Source organism: Rhinatrema bivittatum, chromosome 2, assembly GCF_901001135.1.
Source record: "Rhinatrema bivittatum chromosome 2, aRhiBiv1.1, whole genome shotgun sequence".
NCBI classification, from domain to species: Eukaryota; Metazoa; Chordata; class Amphibia; order Gymnophiona; family Rhinatrematidae; genus Rhinatrema; species Rhinatrema bivittatum.
Genome location: NC_042616.1, coordinates 197,576,761 through 197,594,885, shown reverse-complemented (window position 1 = coordinate 197,594,885; position 18,125 = coordinate 197,576,761). Strand labels below are relative to the sequence as shown.

Below are 18,125 nucleotides of genomic sequence, written 5' to 3'. Positions count from 1 at the left end.
AGATCTGAGCTGCGAAGTTCTGGATCATCTGTAATGGTTTAGTTGTGGAGGCAGGAAGGCCGAGGAGTAAAGCATTACAGTAGTCAATTTTTGAAAACAGTATGGCCTGGACGACTGAGCGGTAATCATGTTGGTGTAAGAGGGGTCTGAGCTGTTTTAGAACATGTAGCTTATAGAAGCATTCTTAAGTGGTGTTGTTTATTAATTTTTTGAAATTCATTCGGGTGTCTAAAATAGCTCCTAGGTCTCTCACGTGGTTCACTGATGGGATGACGGGGTTGCTGACAAGGGGGTTGCAGTCATTGGGAGAGATGAAGAGGAGCTCAGTTTTGGAAGTGTTGAGGACAAGGTTGAGGCTGGAGAGGAGAAGGTTGATGGAGTGAAGACAGCTGTTCCAGAAATTAAGGGTTTCAGCAATGGGATTTGAGATGGGGATCAGGATCTGTACGTCATCAGCGTAGATGAAGTGGGTCAGGTTAAGAGATGATAGGAGCTGGCAAAGGGGTAGCAGATAAATATTAAATAGTGTAGGGGAAAGGGACGAGCCCTGCAGTACTCCATGAGTGGAAGAGACGGGGTGAGATTCTTTATTTATTCTGACCTTGTAAATCCTGTTGAAAAAGGATTTAAACCAGCAGAGGGCAGTGCCAGAGATGCCGATGTCCGACAGTCGGTTGATGAGGATTGAATGGTTCACAGTGTCAAACGCTGCTGAGATGTCGAGTAAAGCCAGAAGATAGGATTGGCCTTTATCTAGGCCCATTAGGATGTTGTCTGTAAGTGAGATTAGAAGGGATTCAGTGTTTAGGCGTTTCCGGAATCCGAACTGGGAAGGGTATAGAATGTTGTGGATGTCGAGGTAATCGGAGAGTTGATTTTTAACTAATTTTTCCATTAGTTTGGCGATAAATGGTAGATTGGCGATGGGACGGAAGTTAGCGGAGTTGGCTGGGTCCAAGTTGGGTTTCTTGAGTAGAGGTTTGAGTGATGCAAGTTTCAAGGAGTCGGGAACAGATCCTTGGGAAAGGGAGCAATTTATAATATCTGCTAGGGGCTTGGCTATGGTGTTGGGGACGGTGAGTAAGAGTTTAGTGGGTATGTGGTCGGATGGATGGGACAAAGGCTTCATGTTCTTGAGTATGGATTCGATTTCAAGTGAAGATGTGAGTTCGAAAGAATCAAGTGAGGGTTTCTGGGTGGTTAGGGGTAGGTTGTATATAGGAGGAGGTTGGTTGGCTAATTTGATCAGTGGTGCTAGTAAGTTGTTGATTTTCTTCTCAAAGAATATGGCCAATTCCGTGGATTTATTTTGGGCTTCTTCTTCTGGGATGGTTGGTGGGACCGGTTTAGTGAGAACTGAGACATAAGAAAATAGAGCCTTTGGGTCATAGAGAAAGCTATGGATTTTTTTGGCAAAGTAGTCTTTCTTGGTGCGTAAAAATGTGGTTCTGTAGTGGTTCATGGAGGCTTTGTAGGTGGCCTGTGAGGTGGGAGTGGGATCCTTGTGCCAATGTAGTTCCTTTTATCTTAGGTCTTGTTTGAGCTTCTTGAGTTCTGCTGAGAACCAGGGTTTTTTGTTGAGTCGGGCCGGGTTGATTTCCTTAGATGTCATGGGACATATTTTATTTGCTATGGAGTTCGTGATGTTGATCCATGAGGTCATAGCCGTGTCAGCATTGGAGAGGTTCAAGTTAGGAAGGTCCGTGGAGAGGCTGGAGTCGAGATTGTCTCTGGTGCAAGGTTTTCTGAAGTGGATTGTTGTTTTGGAGATGTGGGGAGTCAATTTTTTCTTTAGTGATAATTCAGTGGAGATCAGCGAATGGTCCGACCAGGGGACGGGGGTACAGGAAGGGGGGGCAGTGGGCAAGATGGATTCATTTGTGAAAATGAGGTCCAGAGTGTGGCCCGCTTTGTGAGTGGGTTTATTTATGATTTGTTTGAAACCCATAGCCATGAAGGAAGATAGGAGGGCTTGGCAGTTAGGTGTTGGAGTGGGAGAGTCCACATGGATGTTAAAATCTCCTAATATAATAGCAGGAAAATCTGTGTTAATGTGTTTGGCTATGATTTCAATGAGAGGAGAAGGATCAGACTCTATAAGCCCTGGGGGTGCATAGATTAGGCAGATTTGTAATTGGTTAGATTTGAAGAGTCCAATTTCTAGCTTAGCCGAATTTAAGGTTTGAGGAGATAATCTGAGTTCTTTCTTTGCTGCTAACAATAATCCGCCTCCCCCCCCCTGTTTTTTGAGTCGGGGTAATGAGAAGATGTCATATAGATGTAGTGGCAGTTGGTTTGTTAGAGCTATATCTGTTTTTTTCAACCACGTTTCTGTGATGGCACAGATATCAGGTTGGAAATCCAACAGGTAGTCGTTGAGAATGTGGGTTTTTTTGGTGAGGGATTGTGCATTGAGAAGAGTGAGAGAGATTAGAGAGAGACCCAGGAACTGAGTGAGCGGGGAAGTCATGATAGGGATTAGAGATCTTTTTGGGCGCTGGTAAGTAGGAGTTGGAAGTTTGCCCCTATTAAAGTAGGGGTGAGTAATGATGGGGATGGGAAACGTTTGTATTATGATTTTTGAGTCTCAGCGGCTGTTCTATTGTATAAATTTAGCTCTGTTCTTGTGTCGCCCTTTGGAGAGCGACTGTTGGAGTGGTTGGGGTCAATTGTTGTACAGAATGGTGGTTGAATGCTGGAAGAGGCTTGATGAATGCTGGAAGAGGCTGGATGAATGCTGGAAAAGAGCTTTTGTAGGAGAGCTTGGGTTAGGAGTGGGTGGAATTCCAGTAGGTATCGGAGAGGGTGGCTTCTACTTCTATGTTCTGGTGCGCACAAAGGGGCGCACAAAGGGGCAGGACCCTTTGTCGCGCTCCAGGAAGTTGATCTGAGACTTTTTATGGAGCGGAGTCGACACATTTTGGGTTTGGAGAGTACTGATATGAGTTCTCCAACCCAAGTTGGATACTACCGTGGCCTAGATCATCTGAAGATTTGGTACTGGATCGGTGATATGGAGCAGGAACGAAAGCGGTGGAATGGCTTAGAGCCACTGAAATTTTAAAATCCACTGAGTTCTTCTCATGGCTAGTCTGACCATAGGAGAGACATGGATCATGGAATGTGGCCCAGCAATGAAAGTTTGATGGGCTGAGGCTATGTTGCATTCATGCAGAGATGAGGACAATTTGATAGGATGTCTGTGCGGTTGTTGGGCAGGAAGGCCATTGCGACAATAGTGCCCAGATCTGCTCTAGATTTATAGTGAATCTTAGAGAATTTAGAGCTCCTTGTTTGGATTGACTCCTTATTAGGCAGTTGTCCAGGAAAGGAAACGTGTGAATGCTGTTGTTATTTGAGATGAACGGCAGTCACTGCTAGGTATTTGGTGAAAAACACAAGTTGTCGAAGCCAGTTCGAATGGCAGAACTTGGTATTGAAAATGTTATTGACTCACTATGAAGCATACAGAAAGTCCAGAGAATAGAGGCAACCCCCGTGTTGTAGTAAGGGAAGCATGGTGCCGAGAGACACCATTCTGAACTTTTCTTTCTGAAGAAACTGAGATTTCTGAGGTCCAGGATGGGTGGAGGTCGCCTATTTTCTTTGAAAGTAGGAATTAGCAGGATTAAAAACCTCTGCCTTGTTGTGTCTGAGGAACGGTATCCCGAGCCCTGGTCCTCAGTGGGGTGGACCGTTCTGTTCTCTGGCAAGGAAGAAAAATCCAGGAGCCTGCCTGACTGGCGGAGCTGGTTTGATCTGGATACCCGTTGCTCTCACGCAGGAGCGTGAGCTGTAAAAGGTCCTTCTAGCATCCCTCTTCGCTGGTTTTCTAGCCGAGGAGGGAGGATTTGCAAGAAATGAAGAGAGCTATTACAAGGTCTAGCGGCGGTGTTGCAATTGAGCCACTGTCTGTTGGAGCTTGTGCACAAAGAGATTATCTGCGATGCATGGCAGATCAGCTAGATTATCTTGGACTTCGGGCCGTAAATCAGAGGCCGTAAGCCAGGTTACCATCTAGTACGGAGTCCTGTTGCTGGCAACGGGAGGACGTTTCGAAGCAATCACATGTTGCTCAAATTTCATGTGGATGGCAGAGAGGATCCCTTAGTGTTGTGTCAAACATAGCTGGTAAATTGCAATATGTAACACCAATATGGTTCTTGGAAGATATTATGACCTAGAACCTCCCAAAACATCTGGTCCTTTTTAGTGACCAGGTCGAAAGGGATGGTTTCAGGCACGTCCTTAACTTAGGTCTCGATGGGATCAATGCCGAAGCGGGATTAGAGTACCCATCGCCCCTCAAGGATCCCGGGATAGGTATAGGGGTCCATGGAGGCTCAGAAGGACGAGTCAGAGTCGATGACTTAGGCTGTCATTGGTAGGTGTAATGAGGTGGTGCCACAACGGTGCAAACATCGATGGATCCGGTGTTAGTAGATTCCGGAAGGCATCAATGACAGCCTGACGGATGAGGACATCCAGCTCCTCCCTGGAAGCTGGTATAGGTAGTGCAGCTACAGGGGGAGACAGGCTAGGCGTTACTGGCACTTCCACATGAATCTGTGGTGGCTCAGTACCAGTCACCAGTGTCGGTGGGGAACGCCTCGGGTGCAGAGGAACATGGAGACTCTTGTACCCGGGCCCGCTTTGCAACTGGCTCAATGGACATTGATGCCGGTGCGGTATCAGTGCCAGCACCGAATGCGGAATCACGTCGGTGCCGGCAACAATGTTTCCCTTGGTGCTCGGCCCGGTCATTCTCCAGCACCAAGTAAACTGCCACAGATGTCCAGAATGGTGAAGTAACGGATAGTTACTGTGGCAGTGATGATGTTTCCCTCTGTGTTCGGCCCGGTCATTCTCCAGCACCGAGGAAGATGCCACCGATGTCATGGATGGCATCGGTGATGAACGGTCAAAAGTGCCTGCATAGTTGCAAAGTCCGCAGATACTTTTCCACACAGACATTGCACCAGTTCTCAAAAGGAAAGTACTGACATACTTTCCTTTGGAAAAGTACCTAGGGTAAAAGTACCCGGAGAGATTTGCAACTGCTTTTTCTGTAAATGCAAAACTGTGTGTTGTTGCCTCCCCCAACCTGATCTCATTAACTTTTCCCATGGGTAAAAGTGTGCACATTGTTGATCCTCCTGCTTACTTTTACCAGTGAGCCATTTTCAGACAGTCTATTTATCTGGGTAAATGGCTTTTGAAAATTACCTTCTCTGTAACTGCTGTTCCCTCCTACCAGTACTGTTTGCTAAGTCCACATATTAGGGGTCTGCTGTCTTTCTGCCAAAAGAGTAGGCAATGAAGTAGAAGCCGATGAATCCCTTCTTGTCTCTACAGCCGAGTCTGTTTTTTCTCCCAGGACAAGAAGGATGGAAGTCCTCACATATGGATGACGACACTGGATGGAGCCCTATCACGGAAAACTTTTCTGTCAAAGTTTCTAGAAACTTTGACTGGCACACTGAGCATGCCCAGCATGCCATGATCCCTGTCTCCACAGGGGTCTCCCTTCAGTCTCTTTTTTTTCGCGATGCAGTTTGCCTCACGTTTAGGAGCTCTGTGAGATTTTTATCACAACCTTTCCTCACAGAAACACTTGAAGTTTTAATTCACAAATAATTTCCCTATACAGGTTTCCCTTCGCGTACATTTCATCAATGCTCGGTGAGTACTATGCCCTGTTTTTCGGTCGGTTCCTGTCACCTCACTAATGGCTCTCCTGGGTTACCAACCAAAGTGTGGCCTTCTTTTCACTCTCCGTCCACCCTACGATACCCGTGAATGTCCTAGCTGCGAACCTCTACCAGGTCCATCGGGGCTAAAGGGATTGGGATTTCCACGGTTCCCGTTGCCGCCAGGGCTGCTATCGATGCCGGCGACGCTGTTGACACCCCTGACGATGCCCCCATCGATGCCATCGGTGCCTCCATCAATGCCATCGGTGCTTCCATCAATGCCATCGGTGCTTCCATCGATGACTTCGCTGATGCCTTCGATGCCGCCATCGATGCTGTCAATACTATCGAAGCTGTCATCAATACCTCCATCAATGCCCTCGACTAACGAAAATGCTCCATACTTCGGGTTCTAAACCAGAGCCTATTGTAATCCTTGGGCGACAAACAATGCCAAGAGCAGTAGAGGCACGGTGACCATCCATCACCGATGTCATCCGAGACAGCGAGGGCATCTTCCTCGGTGCTGGAGAATGACCGGGCCGAGCACCATGGGAATCATCATTACTGCCACAGTAACCATCTATCGCCGACACCATTCTGGACATCAGTGACAACTTCCTTGGTGCTGGAGAATGACCGGGCCGAGCACCGAGGACGGACGAACGGCTAGCACAACAATTAAAATCTGGATAACTCATCCGCCAAATTAATAAGGAGCAGCAACAGCTTGCATGAACCCGAACTCCATGGCTCTGTCAACATGTGCAACACCTTATAAATCATCTGAATAATAATGATTCTCATTATACTTACTTTCTAGCAATATACAACTCAGAGACATCCACATCTCTTTTAATAGAACATTTCTTTAGCTGATCTTCTATTACCTGATTTAAAAAAAAAAAAAGAGTATGAGAGTGGGCAGCTTTCATCAGCTCAGATACTTCAGTTTCTACCAATTTTGTTCTTAACTGTTACTTTTACTTCATCTACCACTTGGGTAAAGTAGCATTGCTGTCACTGTTAGTTTACTAAAAAAAAAAACCAGAAGTTTTCATGACATCTAATTCTGTGATAAAAGAGTTATCTGCACTTGATAATCTGAAACAGGTGAGTAATCACAAAGAATATTGAGGTAGCTTTATTCTTATATTAACAGTTTCTTACTTTGGGGACCAGGTTTGCTGGTGTAACACTTCCTAATTGTCGTCTCTGGTCAATGGTGTCCTGTGCTGCTTTTCATAAAAATATTTCATACTCCAATTTATGTACAGTATCTACCTACACTTAAATAGTTCTTTAAAATACGTAAACACTGGGTTGAAAAGCATCTTTAAGCCTATAAAAATTTACCATGAGAAATTTGATGCAAACATCTTACACAGCTACATATCACCTATATAGTGGGACAGTATTCACTGAAGTAGCCTGAACTGGCGAATCTGATTGGTCAGTTTGGACTCTTCCAGTGAATAAAATTATAATATGTGATCAGTATGTAGATACATTAAGGGGTAGATTTTCAAAAAACACACGCGTGCATCCATGTGCGTGCGCTACCTGGCGCGTGCATGTTATAAAATTCTAGGTCGGTGCACGCAAGGGGGGGTATAATTTAGCAAATTCGTGCGACGACGCAACGGGACCTTCCCCAGTTCCCTCCCAGTCCGCTCCAATTAAGGAGCGGACTGGGAGTGAACTTTCCAAGCCCCTGCCCTAACCTCTCTTCCCTTTCCTCTATCCTACCCTCCCCCCATTTTTTTAACTCACGTTTTGCTCCTGCAAAGGAGCAGAAGCAAGTTGCGTGTGCCGGCACCCTGCCGGCACGCAATCCCCCGGCACAGCAGCAAATGGCTGCTGTACCAGGCGCCTTTAACCCAGCCCCCTGGACGGCCCCCTGTTAAGGCCCTGGCACTAACACACGTCCCGGGATTTATGCGTGTGGCCGGGCCCATTTGAAAATGGGCCCGGCATGCGTAAGGTCCGGCCACACACGTAAATCCGGGATTTACGCACGCCAGGGTTTTAAAATCCGGCCTTAAATGTTTGCAGTAAGCCTTAAGAAAATAGACAATTGATGGAAGAGAGAGATGATATACAAGCAACAGTAACATAAGCTTCATGACCAATATAAAAGATCAGTTACAGATGCTCATTTAACTGTAAGAGACAGCACATCCATCAGCTATTTCATACAAGGAGTATGGATACATAGTGTACAACATTCAAAACAGTACTAGAACAAAACTGGGAAATACAGGCCACAGCTGTTAGTGCAGACAGCTCAAAATCAGAAGCATACACAGTTTTGCAGCAGAGAGAGGTAGAGAAAGGCATATCTCCCAGCACTTGGAAGCTCTGAGCACAATTTTGGCCTGATTTCAAAAGCATTTATACACATAAAACCTGGTTTTATGCACATAAATGGCTCCTTGAAAACAGAGCAGGGGCCAGTGCGCATAAGAACATACTTTTCATGAACTTGCAATAGTTCTTCCACGAGGTGGAGTTAAGGGTAGGGATAGAACTTTTGTATTTTCAAAAGCATGCATGTAAGTTTTCATGTACAGGTTACACCCTGCTTGGGGTAAATGAAACTTTGTGTATGGACAATTCCACACATACCCAGATGATTAATGCAGACGTTTCCTTTGAAAATACTCAGAAAGGTCTGCATGCACAATGTATTGATATTAAAGTTCTGACTCAGGGCCTTCTCCTGCCCACACCCCACCCATCCGGAACTCAGCCTCCCACTGTCGGAGTTTTCTGCAAATAGTCGCTTAGAGCCAACAGCTGTAGAGAAAAACTTTTTATTAAATGCTATAAAATAAGATAAAATAATAATTCCTTATGGAGAGTCAGGGTGCTTTGCAAGGCACCAGCATAAAACTCCCTCTCAAATGATTTTACTTACAACCAAGCATTACACATAATTTACGGTTCTATGTTTCCAACCCCTAAACTAGGTTACATAATTATCAAAATTTGCATGATTGGCTCTCCATTATAAATAAATTATCATTCTCCAAGTTAATTTTTTCTTGGAATTTTTCTTGGAATTTTGTGGCATTAATGGCCTTGTGTCTGTTCTAAGAATGCTTCCTATAATCTTAGATGGAGTGTCAACTGGCCTTGTCCTTGTTCTAGATATGTTTCTATAATCTTAGATGGAATTTCAAGTGACCTTATATCTGTCCTTTAATCTTGTAGCTCAGCATCTTTATCTAACTTTTAGCATCTGTGTGTCTAAGAAAACAATTCCAAGGCTAAAGCACAAATGTCATGCTTATAATGTTGTTTAGTAATTATAAAACTACCAATGATCAAAAAATCAAAAACTTAGGAGAACAAGAATACTGACTTCATGTGTCCCCACCCTTAACTCCTTCACCACTTTCCTTTGCAAGTCATGTCTGTAATGGGGGCTGTAAGCACTATAACACCAGCCCACCTGGGAACCTTCCCAAACCTCCAACATCTAGCATTGTCAGATTCTTACCTGAAAGCAATGTTGGCAGTGGATGCCACTAGAGTGATAGGATTCTATCACTTCATCCAGACTTAAGAAATGTGAGAGGATTCTGGGTGGGGCAGGAGTGTGCGGGGAGGGGTTCTGAATGGGTGGGAAGGTGGGAAGGAGCTGGAGAGAGTTAGACCCAGAACTTTAATTTTAATATCAGAGGCAGGGGGAGGGGGGGGCAGCTTGAGATCCTATGGCCACGACATTGTTTATTAATCTTGGAAGACTGAGGGAGAGAAAATTAGGTGCTATGCCCCAACTGCTTTTCCAGTATTTTGGAGGTGGTGATGGTGTGGAGAATTTGGCCTACTGGCCAGAAAGGGGTTTCTTTTCTTAACCAGATAAATTGTGAATGTAACCGAAGATTAAAGTTGTCTATGCATATTCATTAGGGCAGCTAAAGTTATCCAGATACCTTTGTCCAAGCACATTCAGAGGGAAACTTGTCCAGCTGAATATTTGGCTAAGTTTACCTAGGTAACTTTGTTGCTTGATGGCCTGCTGAATATGGACCTGAAATTTTTGTGTTTTTAGGGAAGGGAAGGAGGAAAATACCTTCTGCCCACCAAATTTTCTCTTTTTTTTTTTTAACCCAACAGGACAAAAAATAAATACGGAAGATATCTGAAAGATAATATTGAAATATTTGGAATAGATTTTCAATTATTTTAAAATACAAGTACTTTATTTTATTTTAAATATTTCCAACTCACCTAGCTCTAATCCTGGCGAGGAAAAAATAAACATACATAATTTAAAATGCACTAAATATGACAAATTACAAAAGCTACTACCAAGCTCCTGTACTACATTGCAAATACATCTTTTAGTTCCATCAAATCAGCAGAGTTGCTTACCTGTAACAGGTGTTCTCTGAGGACAGAAGGATGTTAATTCTCACATATGGGTGACATCATCAGATGGAGCCCCAATGCGGAAAACTTATGTCAAAATTTCTAGAACTTTCATTAGTTACACCGAGCATGCCCAGCATGCCCTATACCATGCATCCACATGGGGTCCCTCTTCAGTCTCATAACATAGAATTACGATTAAAATAAAATATAATAAAATAATAGGAGAAACTCAACTCCGCAGGGTGGTGGGTGGGTTTCGTGAGAACTATCATCCTACTGTCCTCGGAGAACAGCTGTTACAGGTAAGCAACTCTGATGTCTCAGAGGACAAACAGGATGGTAGCCCTCACACATGGGTGAATCCCTAGCTAGAGCCTGCTCCCCAACACAAAAAGGGACCAACAGACACCTAACCACGTGCCAACTGGCACAAAAATACCGATGCTGTTGGTAACAAAGAGGGAGACATCCTGAATTCAAACAATGGGCCTTAGATAGGAAGAGTTGGACTCTACACCTCAAACAGGTTTCAAAGGACAGACTAGCTGAACCTACTATCACGTTGGCCATCCCTATCCAGACAATAATGTGATGTGAATGTATGGAGAGAACTCTACGTTGCAGCTTTGCAGATCTCCTCCACGGAAACTGCAAACATGTGGGCCACCGACGCTGCCATGGCTGACAGAATGAGCCTTGACACGACCCCCAAGATGTGTCCAGCCTGGGTATAACAGAAGGAGATGCAATCTGTTAGCCAATTGGATATTGTTTGTTTGGCAACGGCCAGGCCCAACCTATTCTTATCAAAAGAAACAAAAAGCTTTTGTCCGCTCCAGATAGAAGGTTAAGGCTCACTTGCAGTCCAAACTGTGCAGTGCTCTTTTGCCTAGGTGCGAATGAGGTCTGGGAAAGAATATTGGCAGGACAATTGACTGGTTAAGATGGCAATCCATCACCACCTTATGCAGGAACTTAGAGTGCGTACGCAAGACCATCCTGACGTGATAACATTTAGTATAAGGCCTGGAGCTCACTGACCCTGCACGCTGAAATGATCACCACCAAAAATATGACCTTCCAGGTCAGGTACTTCAGGTCACAAGTGCACAGTGGCTCAAAAGGAGATTTCATCAGCTGAGCTAACACCACACTGAGGTCCCAAGACACAGCGGGAAGCCTTAGGAGAGGCTTCAATTGAAGCAGGCCCCGCATGAAACTTACAACTATAGGCTGTATAGAGATGGACGCACTATCTACACCATGATGGTATGCGCCAGTTGCACTCAGATGAACTCTAAGGGAGTTGGTTTTCAAGCCAGCCTCCAATAGCTGTAAAAGGTAATCAAGCAGTTTTTGTGTGGGAAGGAGAACGGATCTAGGGCCTTCTGCTTACACTACATGGAAATCCTCCTCCACTTCAGTCCATAGGACTTTCTAGTGGAAGGCTTTCTAGAAGCAACCAGAACCCGAGACACATCTTCTGAAAGTCAAGGGGCTGCAGAATCAACCTCTCAACATCCAGGCTGTGAGCGACAGGGACTGGAAGTTGGGATGCAGCAGCCTGCCCTGATCTTGCGTGATGAGATCTGGGGAAGTCCCCAGATTGATCGGTTTCCGGATGGATAATTCCTGCAGGAGTGGAAACCAGGCCTGTCTCGACCAATGAGTGGCTATGAGGATCCTAGTCCCTCTGTCTTTATGAAGCTTCAAGTGAGTCTTCACCAGTAAGGGAATTGGAGGATACACAAACAGAAGAGCCTTGCTCCAATGACGGGCAAGGGCATCTGAAGCTGGTTTGCTGTCGGACCTGTACAGGGAGCAGAACCGAGGCACCTTCCTGGTGCAGGGAGACGTAAACAGATCTATGTCTGGGCTCCCCCAGGGGCAGAATATCCAATTCGCTACCCCTGGTCCAGGGACCACTCCTGGAGTCTGAAGGCTCGACTCAGCCTGTCAGCTTCCACGTTCTCCGTCCTGGCCAAGTACATGGCCCTAGGCACCATCCTGTGGGACAGGGCCCATGACCAGATATAGACCACTTCCTGACCCAGGAAGTACGAACCTGTGCCTCCCTGCTTGTGGACATACCATATGGCATCCTGGTTGTTGCTCTGTATCAGAACAACTTTGTTGGACAGCTGATCTCTGAAAGCCCATTGCGCATACTGGATTGCACGAAGCTCCAGGAAGTTGATTTGACAAGAACATTCCTGAGCAGACCAAAGACCCTGGGTACCAAACCCATCTACATGAGCTCCCCACCCCAGGGTAGCTGCATCCATGGTTAGAACAATTTGAGTAGGAAGACTCTGAAATGAGATCCCCTGTTTCAGATTGGAAAATACCCGCCACCAGGACATTGAGTCTCTGAGAGACGGGGTGACTCAGATGTAATCCTGGAGGCTCTCAGTGGCCTGGTGCCACAGTGACCTCAGGATCCACTGGGTTCCTGGTATGTGTAAACGTGCCAGGGAAATAACATGGACGGTTATGGCCATAAGGCCCAACAGCCTCAACATGTGCCAGGCTGATATCTGCTGGTTCTGTTGAATCTCTGCCACCATGGTTGCCATGGCAACAAACCTCTGGTGGGGCAGAAAGGCTTGAGCCGTGTCTAGCAGGGCTCCTATGAAGTCCAATTTAAGTGATAGGCTGAGATGGTTCTTCGATTACTTGAGAATGAACCCTAGTGACTCCCAACACCTGAATGGTCAAGCGAATGGACCTGATGGCTGCTGCCTGAGACATGCTCTTGACCAGCCAATCATCCAGATACGGGAAGTCATATGCTTCCAGTCGGCGGAGGTGTGCCGCCACCATGGCCAGGCATTTTGTGAAGACCAGGTACTGGAAGTGCTGTGTTCTTCCTGTGACCTCGGAAGATCTCAATGTGAGTGTACGAATCCTTTAGGTCAAGGGAACATAGCCAGTCCACTTTTTGAAAAAGGGGGGATCAAGCTGCCCAGGGAAACCATTTTGAACCTTTCTCTTTTTAGAAACGTGTTCAAGGCCTTTAGGTCTAGGATGGGACAGAGTCCTCCTGTTCTCTTTGGAATCAGGAAGTACCTGGAATAGAATCCTCGCCTTCTTTGCCCTGGTGGAATGGGCTCGACTGCTCTGGCCATTAAGAGGGAGGAGAGCTCCACTTGTAATACCTCCTGATGTGCTACCGGCTCCCAATGTGGGCACAAAGAGAAATTTAGTGGAATACCCAATAGATTTAATTAGTATCCCTGATGGATGATGGACAGAACCCAATGATCTGAGGTCACACTGGCCCACTAATTTGCAAAGAACCGCAGCCTGCCCCCAACAGGAGGGTCCATCATCACAGGAAAGAGCAACTGGTTTATGCTCCCTATGGACCAGTCAAAACCTATCCCTGGAGTTGATTGAGGAGCTGGCTGGAGCTTGAGAGCTCTCTGCTGCCTGGAATGGCCACGGGAGCTAAGATGGTGCTAATGAGATTGAGGAGGTGGAGGATAGTACTTCCTCTGGCGAAAGAAAGACTTCCTGGGCCCCAGACACGATGGCCTCCTGGATGATAAGGATATGTCCAGAATACTAACAGAGAGTTTTTGGAGGATTTTATGGTGGTCCTGAAGCTGGGCCTCAGCATCCCTCATCCTATCTCCAAAGAGATTCTCTCCAGTGCATGGCACGTTAGCAAACCTTTCCTGTACTTTCCATGGTAGATCCAAGGCCTGCAGCTTTGCTATTTTGCGGGCACTGATTCCCGCTGCAGAGACTCTCGATGCCGTCTCGAAAACATTGTAGGTCACACGGACCTCATGTTTTCCACACTCCAGACCCTTATGCACCAGCGAAATGAAGGTATCTTGCTGTTCAGCCACCTCCTGCACCTGCTACCAGATGTCCCGTGAGTACTGGCTCACATAGAGCTGGTAGGCAGTGATGCGGGCAATAAGCATGGCGCCTTGGAACACTATCCTCCCAAGAGCATCCCTCACTCTGTGGTCCCTCCCCGGGGTGCCGAGGAATGGGTCTGAGAGCACTTGGCTCTCGTGAGAGCAGATTTCACCACCCCACGGACTGGTGAGGCAGTTGACGCTTAAAAAATTTGGCAGACTTCTGGACAAGATAGACCCCATTCGCCTTCTTGTTAACGGGAGGCACTGTGAGAGGGTGTTCCCATATCCTCAGCGGCAACTCCTTAAGGATCTCGTGTAACAGGATTGCCATGATTTACTTAGGAGGCTCCACAAACTGGAGGATCTCAAGCATTTTGTGCCTGGCATCGTCCTCTGTCAAAAGCTGAAAAGGGATGGCCTCCGCCCCCTCACAAACTCTGCGAAGGTTAAGTCCTCAGGCAAGACTTCCTTCGCTCATCCGTAAAGGCTTTGATGGCAGACCATCAAAGTCCTCAGAGGAGGACTCCATCGGATCATCTTCTCAGGGGTTATAGGGACCCTCATCCTCACTGTATGCTACAGGGGATGGGGCCCTAGGTGCTCACCTATATGCAGATGTGAAGACACTGATAGAACTGGACGGGGCTGCAGGCCTCCGCATCTCTGCCGGCCTCGGTGGAGCTTCATCCTCAGAAGAACTGGCAATAATCATTGTATAAATAGGGGGAGGCCTCGGTGCCCGCCAGGCACCGAAGTTGCCCCAGGATCTGAAGCCAGCTGGGTCAGAAATGCACAGATGAGCATATTGAGCTTCTCCAGAAGCTGTACGAGGACAGGCTGCACCGGCTCTGGTGCCATCGGTGCCACAGGACCGAAGCCCTGCAGCGCCCGCTCCACCGCCAGCTGGACTCGGTGCTCCAGCTCCTCCTCAAACATTGCCAATGCCAACACCAACTGGGAGGAAGGAGGGGTGGCCAGATTTTTGGACTCACGAGGGGGATCAGTGACTAGCACCAGGACTGGTGGAAACCATTGCGGACCTCAGGCATCGATAGAGGATAGGTGCTCTACTTCAGGGGCATCGAAACAAAGGCCGTTGCATCCCCGTGCCCAGCACCATGCATCAACCAGGGACCAGTGCCGATGCTTCTTAGGCTTCCCTCAATGCTTGGCCCGGTCTTTCTCCGGTGGCAAGGTTGAAGTTGATGAATCCGGCATCCTCAACCTGGAGAAAATCGACAACGGTCAGTCTCTGGCGCCCCTATCCATCGGCGACATTGATGGAACCCATGGTCCCACCGATGTTAATGGCGTGTGGTCTACTGGTGTGGCTCTGAGGTCCTTCAATGCCGGTACCACTGATACCAGTGCCGAAGGCTCAGACTTCCTCGATCCAAAGAGCTGATCCAACTTGTCAAGTCGAAACTTATATCCCTTTGGGATCATCTGAGTACATAAGTGGCAACCCCGGATGTCATGTGATGCCCCCAGACAAAGGTTGCACACCTCATGAGGTTCAGTGATAGAACTGGTCCTCTGGCACTGGGGGCACTGGTGAAAACCGGATGTGGCTATGAAGGGGTGAAACAAAAGGGCCATAAGTCGAAAACGATGGCAGCATGTGTTGATGGCTGGCAGGCACTAAGGCACCGCCACAACAGGGGGAATTGACCGCAAAAGGAAACTTACCCGAAATGCCGAAAACCCTGACTAAGGACACTATGGGAAGGCACAGAGAGGATTGAAGGAAAAACCATGAAAAATGTGAAGAGAGAGAATTTTCCACAAGCCAAAAAACTGCCAAAGTGAGCACAATCATATTGCAATGCTTAGAACTCCACAGAAAAAAAGAGACTGAAATGGGACCCCATGTGGACGCATGGTATAGGGCATACTGGGCATGCTCAGTTTGTCTAGTCAAAGTTGAAGAAACTTTGACAAGTTTTCGGCATCGGGGCGCCATCTGATGATGTCATCCATATATGAGGATTACCATCCTGTTTGTTCCTTGGAGAAACAACTTTAACCTCCAATGCCTATTTAAAATAGAAATCACGCAATGTACTTAAAAACTTATGGCTCAACTACATTTTTCATCTGGCTAAAACTTTATCCTGTGTTGTTGGCAGCAAGATGAACCTCCTTTTATTATAAAGCGAAGAAATAGTGTTTTCAATTTATTGCTTATGGAGCAATTATCTTGATAAAGCAGAGCCTTCAAAAAAGAAGAAAATTACTCCAGATTTATGGATGCCTTTTCTCTCGCTGCTGTCACATAGGGCACAAAACTTGGTCCTTAATAACTACTGACTGTTAGGATTTGTGGGTTTGTGGGACCCTGGGCCGAGGTGAGGGATAGTACCACCCACAGGGAGGAGTCCCATGAGCCTCACCGTTGGGAGGCGAGGTCTCAGCTGCTGGGTGTACAGGTCAGCAGGTACTGGAGAGTAGAGAGAGAGAGGAATTGCCCGCGGAGCAGGGAGTGTAGCAAGAAAGTCACACAGACACAGAGGTGCCACAGGGTCTGTGGAGTGATGTATTCCCAAAGAGAGAGGATTCATCTGTAGAGAACATAAGAACATAAGAAATTGCCATGCTGGGTCAGACCAAGGGTCCATCAAGCCCAGCATCCTGTTTCCAACAGGGGCCAAACCAGGCCACAAGATCCTGGCAATTACCCAAACACTAAGAAGATCCCATGCTACTGATGCAATTAATAGCAGTGGCTATTCCCTAAGTAAACTTGATTAATAGCCGTTAATGGACTTCTCCTCCAAGAACTTATCCAAACCTTTTTTGAACCCAGCTACACTAACTGCACTAACCACATCCTCTGGCAACAAATTCCAGAGCTTTATTGTACGTTGAGTGAAAAAGAATTTTCTCCGATTAGTCTTAAATGTGCTACTTGCTAACTTCATGGAATGCCCCCTAGTCCTTCTATTATTTCAAAGTGTAAATAACTGATTCACATCTACTCGTTCAAGACCTCTCATGATCTTAAAGACCTTTATCATATCCCCCTCAGCCATCTCTTCTCCAAGCTGAACAGCCCTAACCTCTTCAGCCTTTCCTCACAAGGGAGCTGTCCATCCCCTTTATCATTTTGGTTGCCCTTCTCTGTACCTTTTCCATCGCAACTATATCTTTTTTGAGATGCGGTGACCAGAATTGTATACAGTATTCAAGGTGCGGTCTCACCATGGAGCGATATAGAGGCATTATGACATTTTCCGTTTTATTAACCATTCCCTTCCTAATAATTCCTAACATTCTGTTTGCTTTTTTGACTGTTGCAGCACACTGAGCTGACAATTTTAAAGTATTATCCACTATGATACCTAGATCTTTTTCCTGGGTGGTAGCTCCTAATATGGAACCTAACATTGTGTATCTACAGCAAGGGTTATTTTTCCCTATATGCAACACCTTGCACTTGTCCACATTAAATTTCATCTGCCATTTGGATGCCCAATCTTCAAGTCTTGCAAGGTCCTCTTGTAATGTATCACAATCCGCTTGTGATTGAACTACTCTGAACAATTTTGTATCATCCGCAAATTTGATAACCTCACTCGTCGTATTCCTTTCCAGATCATTTATATATATATTGAAAAGCACCGGTCCAAATACAGATCCCTGAGGCTCCACTATTTACCCTTTTCCACTGAGAAAATTGACCATTTAATCCTACTCTCTGTTTCCTGTCTTTTAACCAGTTTGTAATCCACGAAAGGACATCGCCTCCTATCCCATGACTTTTTAGTTTTCTTAGAAGCCTCTCATGAGGGACTTTGTCAAACGCCTTCTGAAAATCCAAATACACTACATCTACCGGTTCACCTTTATCCACATGTTTATTAACCCCTTCAAAAAAATGAAGATTTGTTAGGCAAGACTTCCCTTGGGTTAAATCCATGTTGACTGTGTTCCATTAAACCAACTAAAAAATGAAATTTCAGACCTATTAGTAAAAATTTGTAACCTATCATTAAAATCATCCATTGTACCTGAAGACTGGAGGATAGCAAATGTAACCCCAATATTTAAAAAGGGCTCCAGGGACGATCCGGGAAACTACAGACCGGTTAGCCTGACTTCAGTGCCAGGAAAAATAGTGGAAAGTGTTCTAAACATCAAAATCACAGAACATATAGAAAGACATGGTTTAATG

General features: G+C 46.1%; 1 protein-coding gene across 4 annotated transcripts in view; it reads right to left on the bottom strand.

Annotated features, from left to right (window-relative positions):
• The window catches only part of LRRC72 (leucine rich repeat containing 72), a 145,822-nt gene that overhangs the window by 102,911 nt on the left and 24,786 nt on the right, over positions 1-18,125 (bottom strand). For 2 of the 4 annotated variants that reach the window (XM_029589013.1, XM_029589014.1), the window contains exon 2: positions 6,510-6,583. The exons of the other annotated variants lie outside the window; for them this stretch is intronic. In XM_029589013.1, the coding sequence (XP_029444873.1) occupies positions 6,510-6,583 (74 nt within the window). The remainder of the gene's footprint in view (positions 1-6,509; positions 6,584-18,125) is intronic. 4 annotated transcript variants of the gene reach the window in all.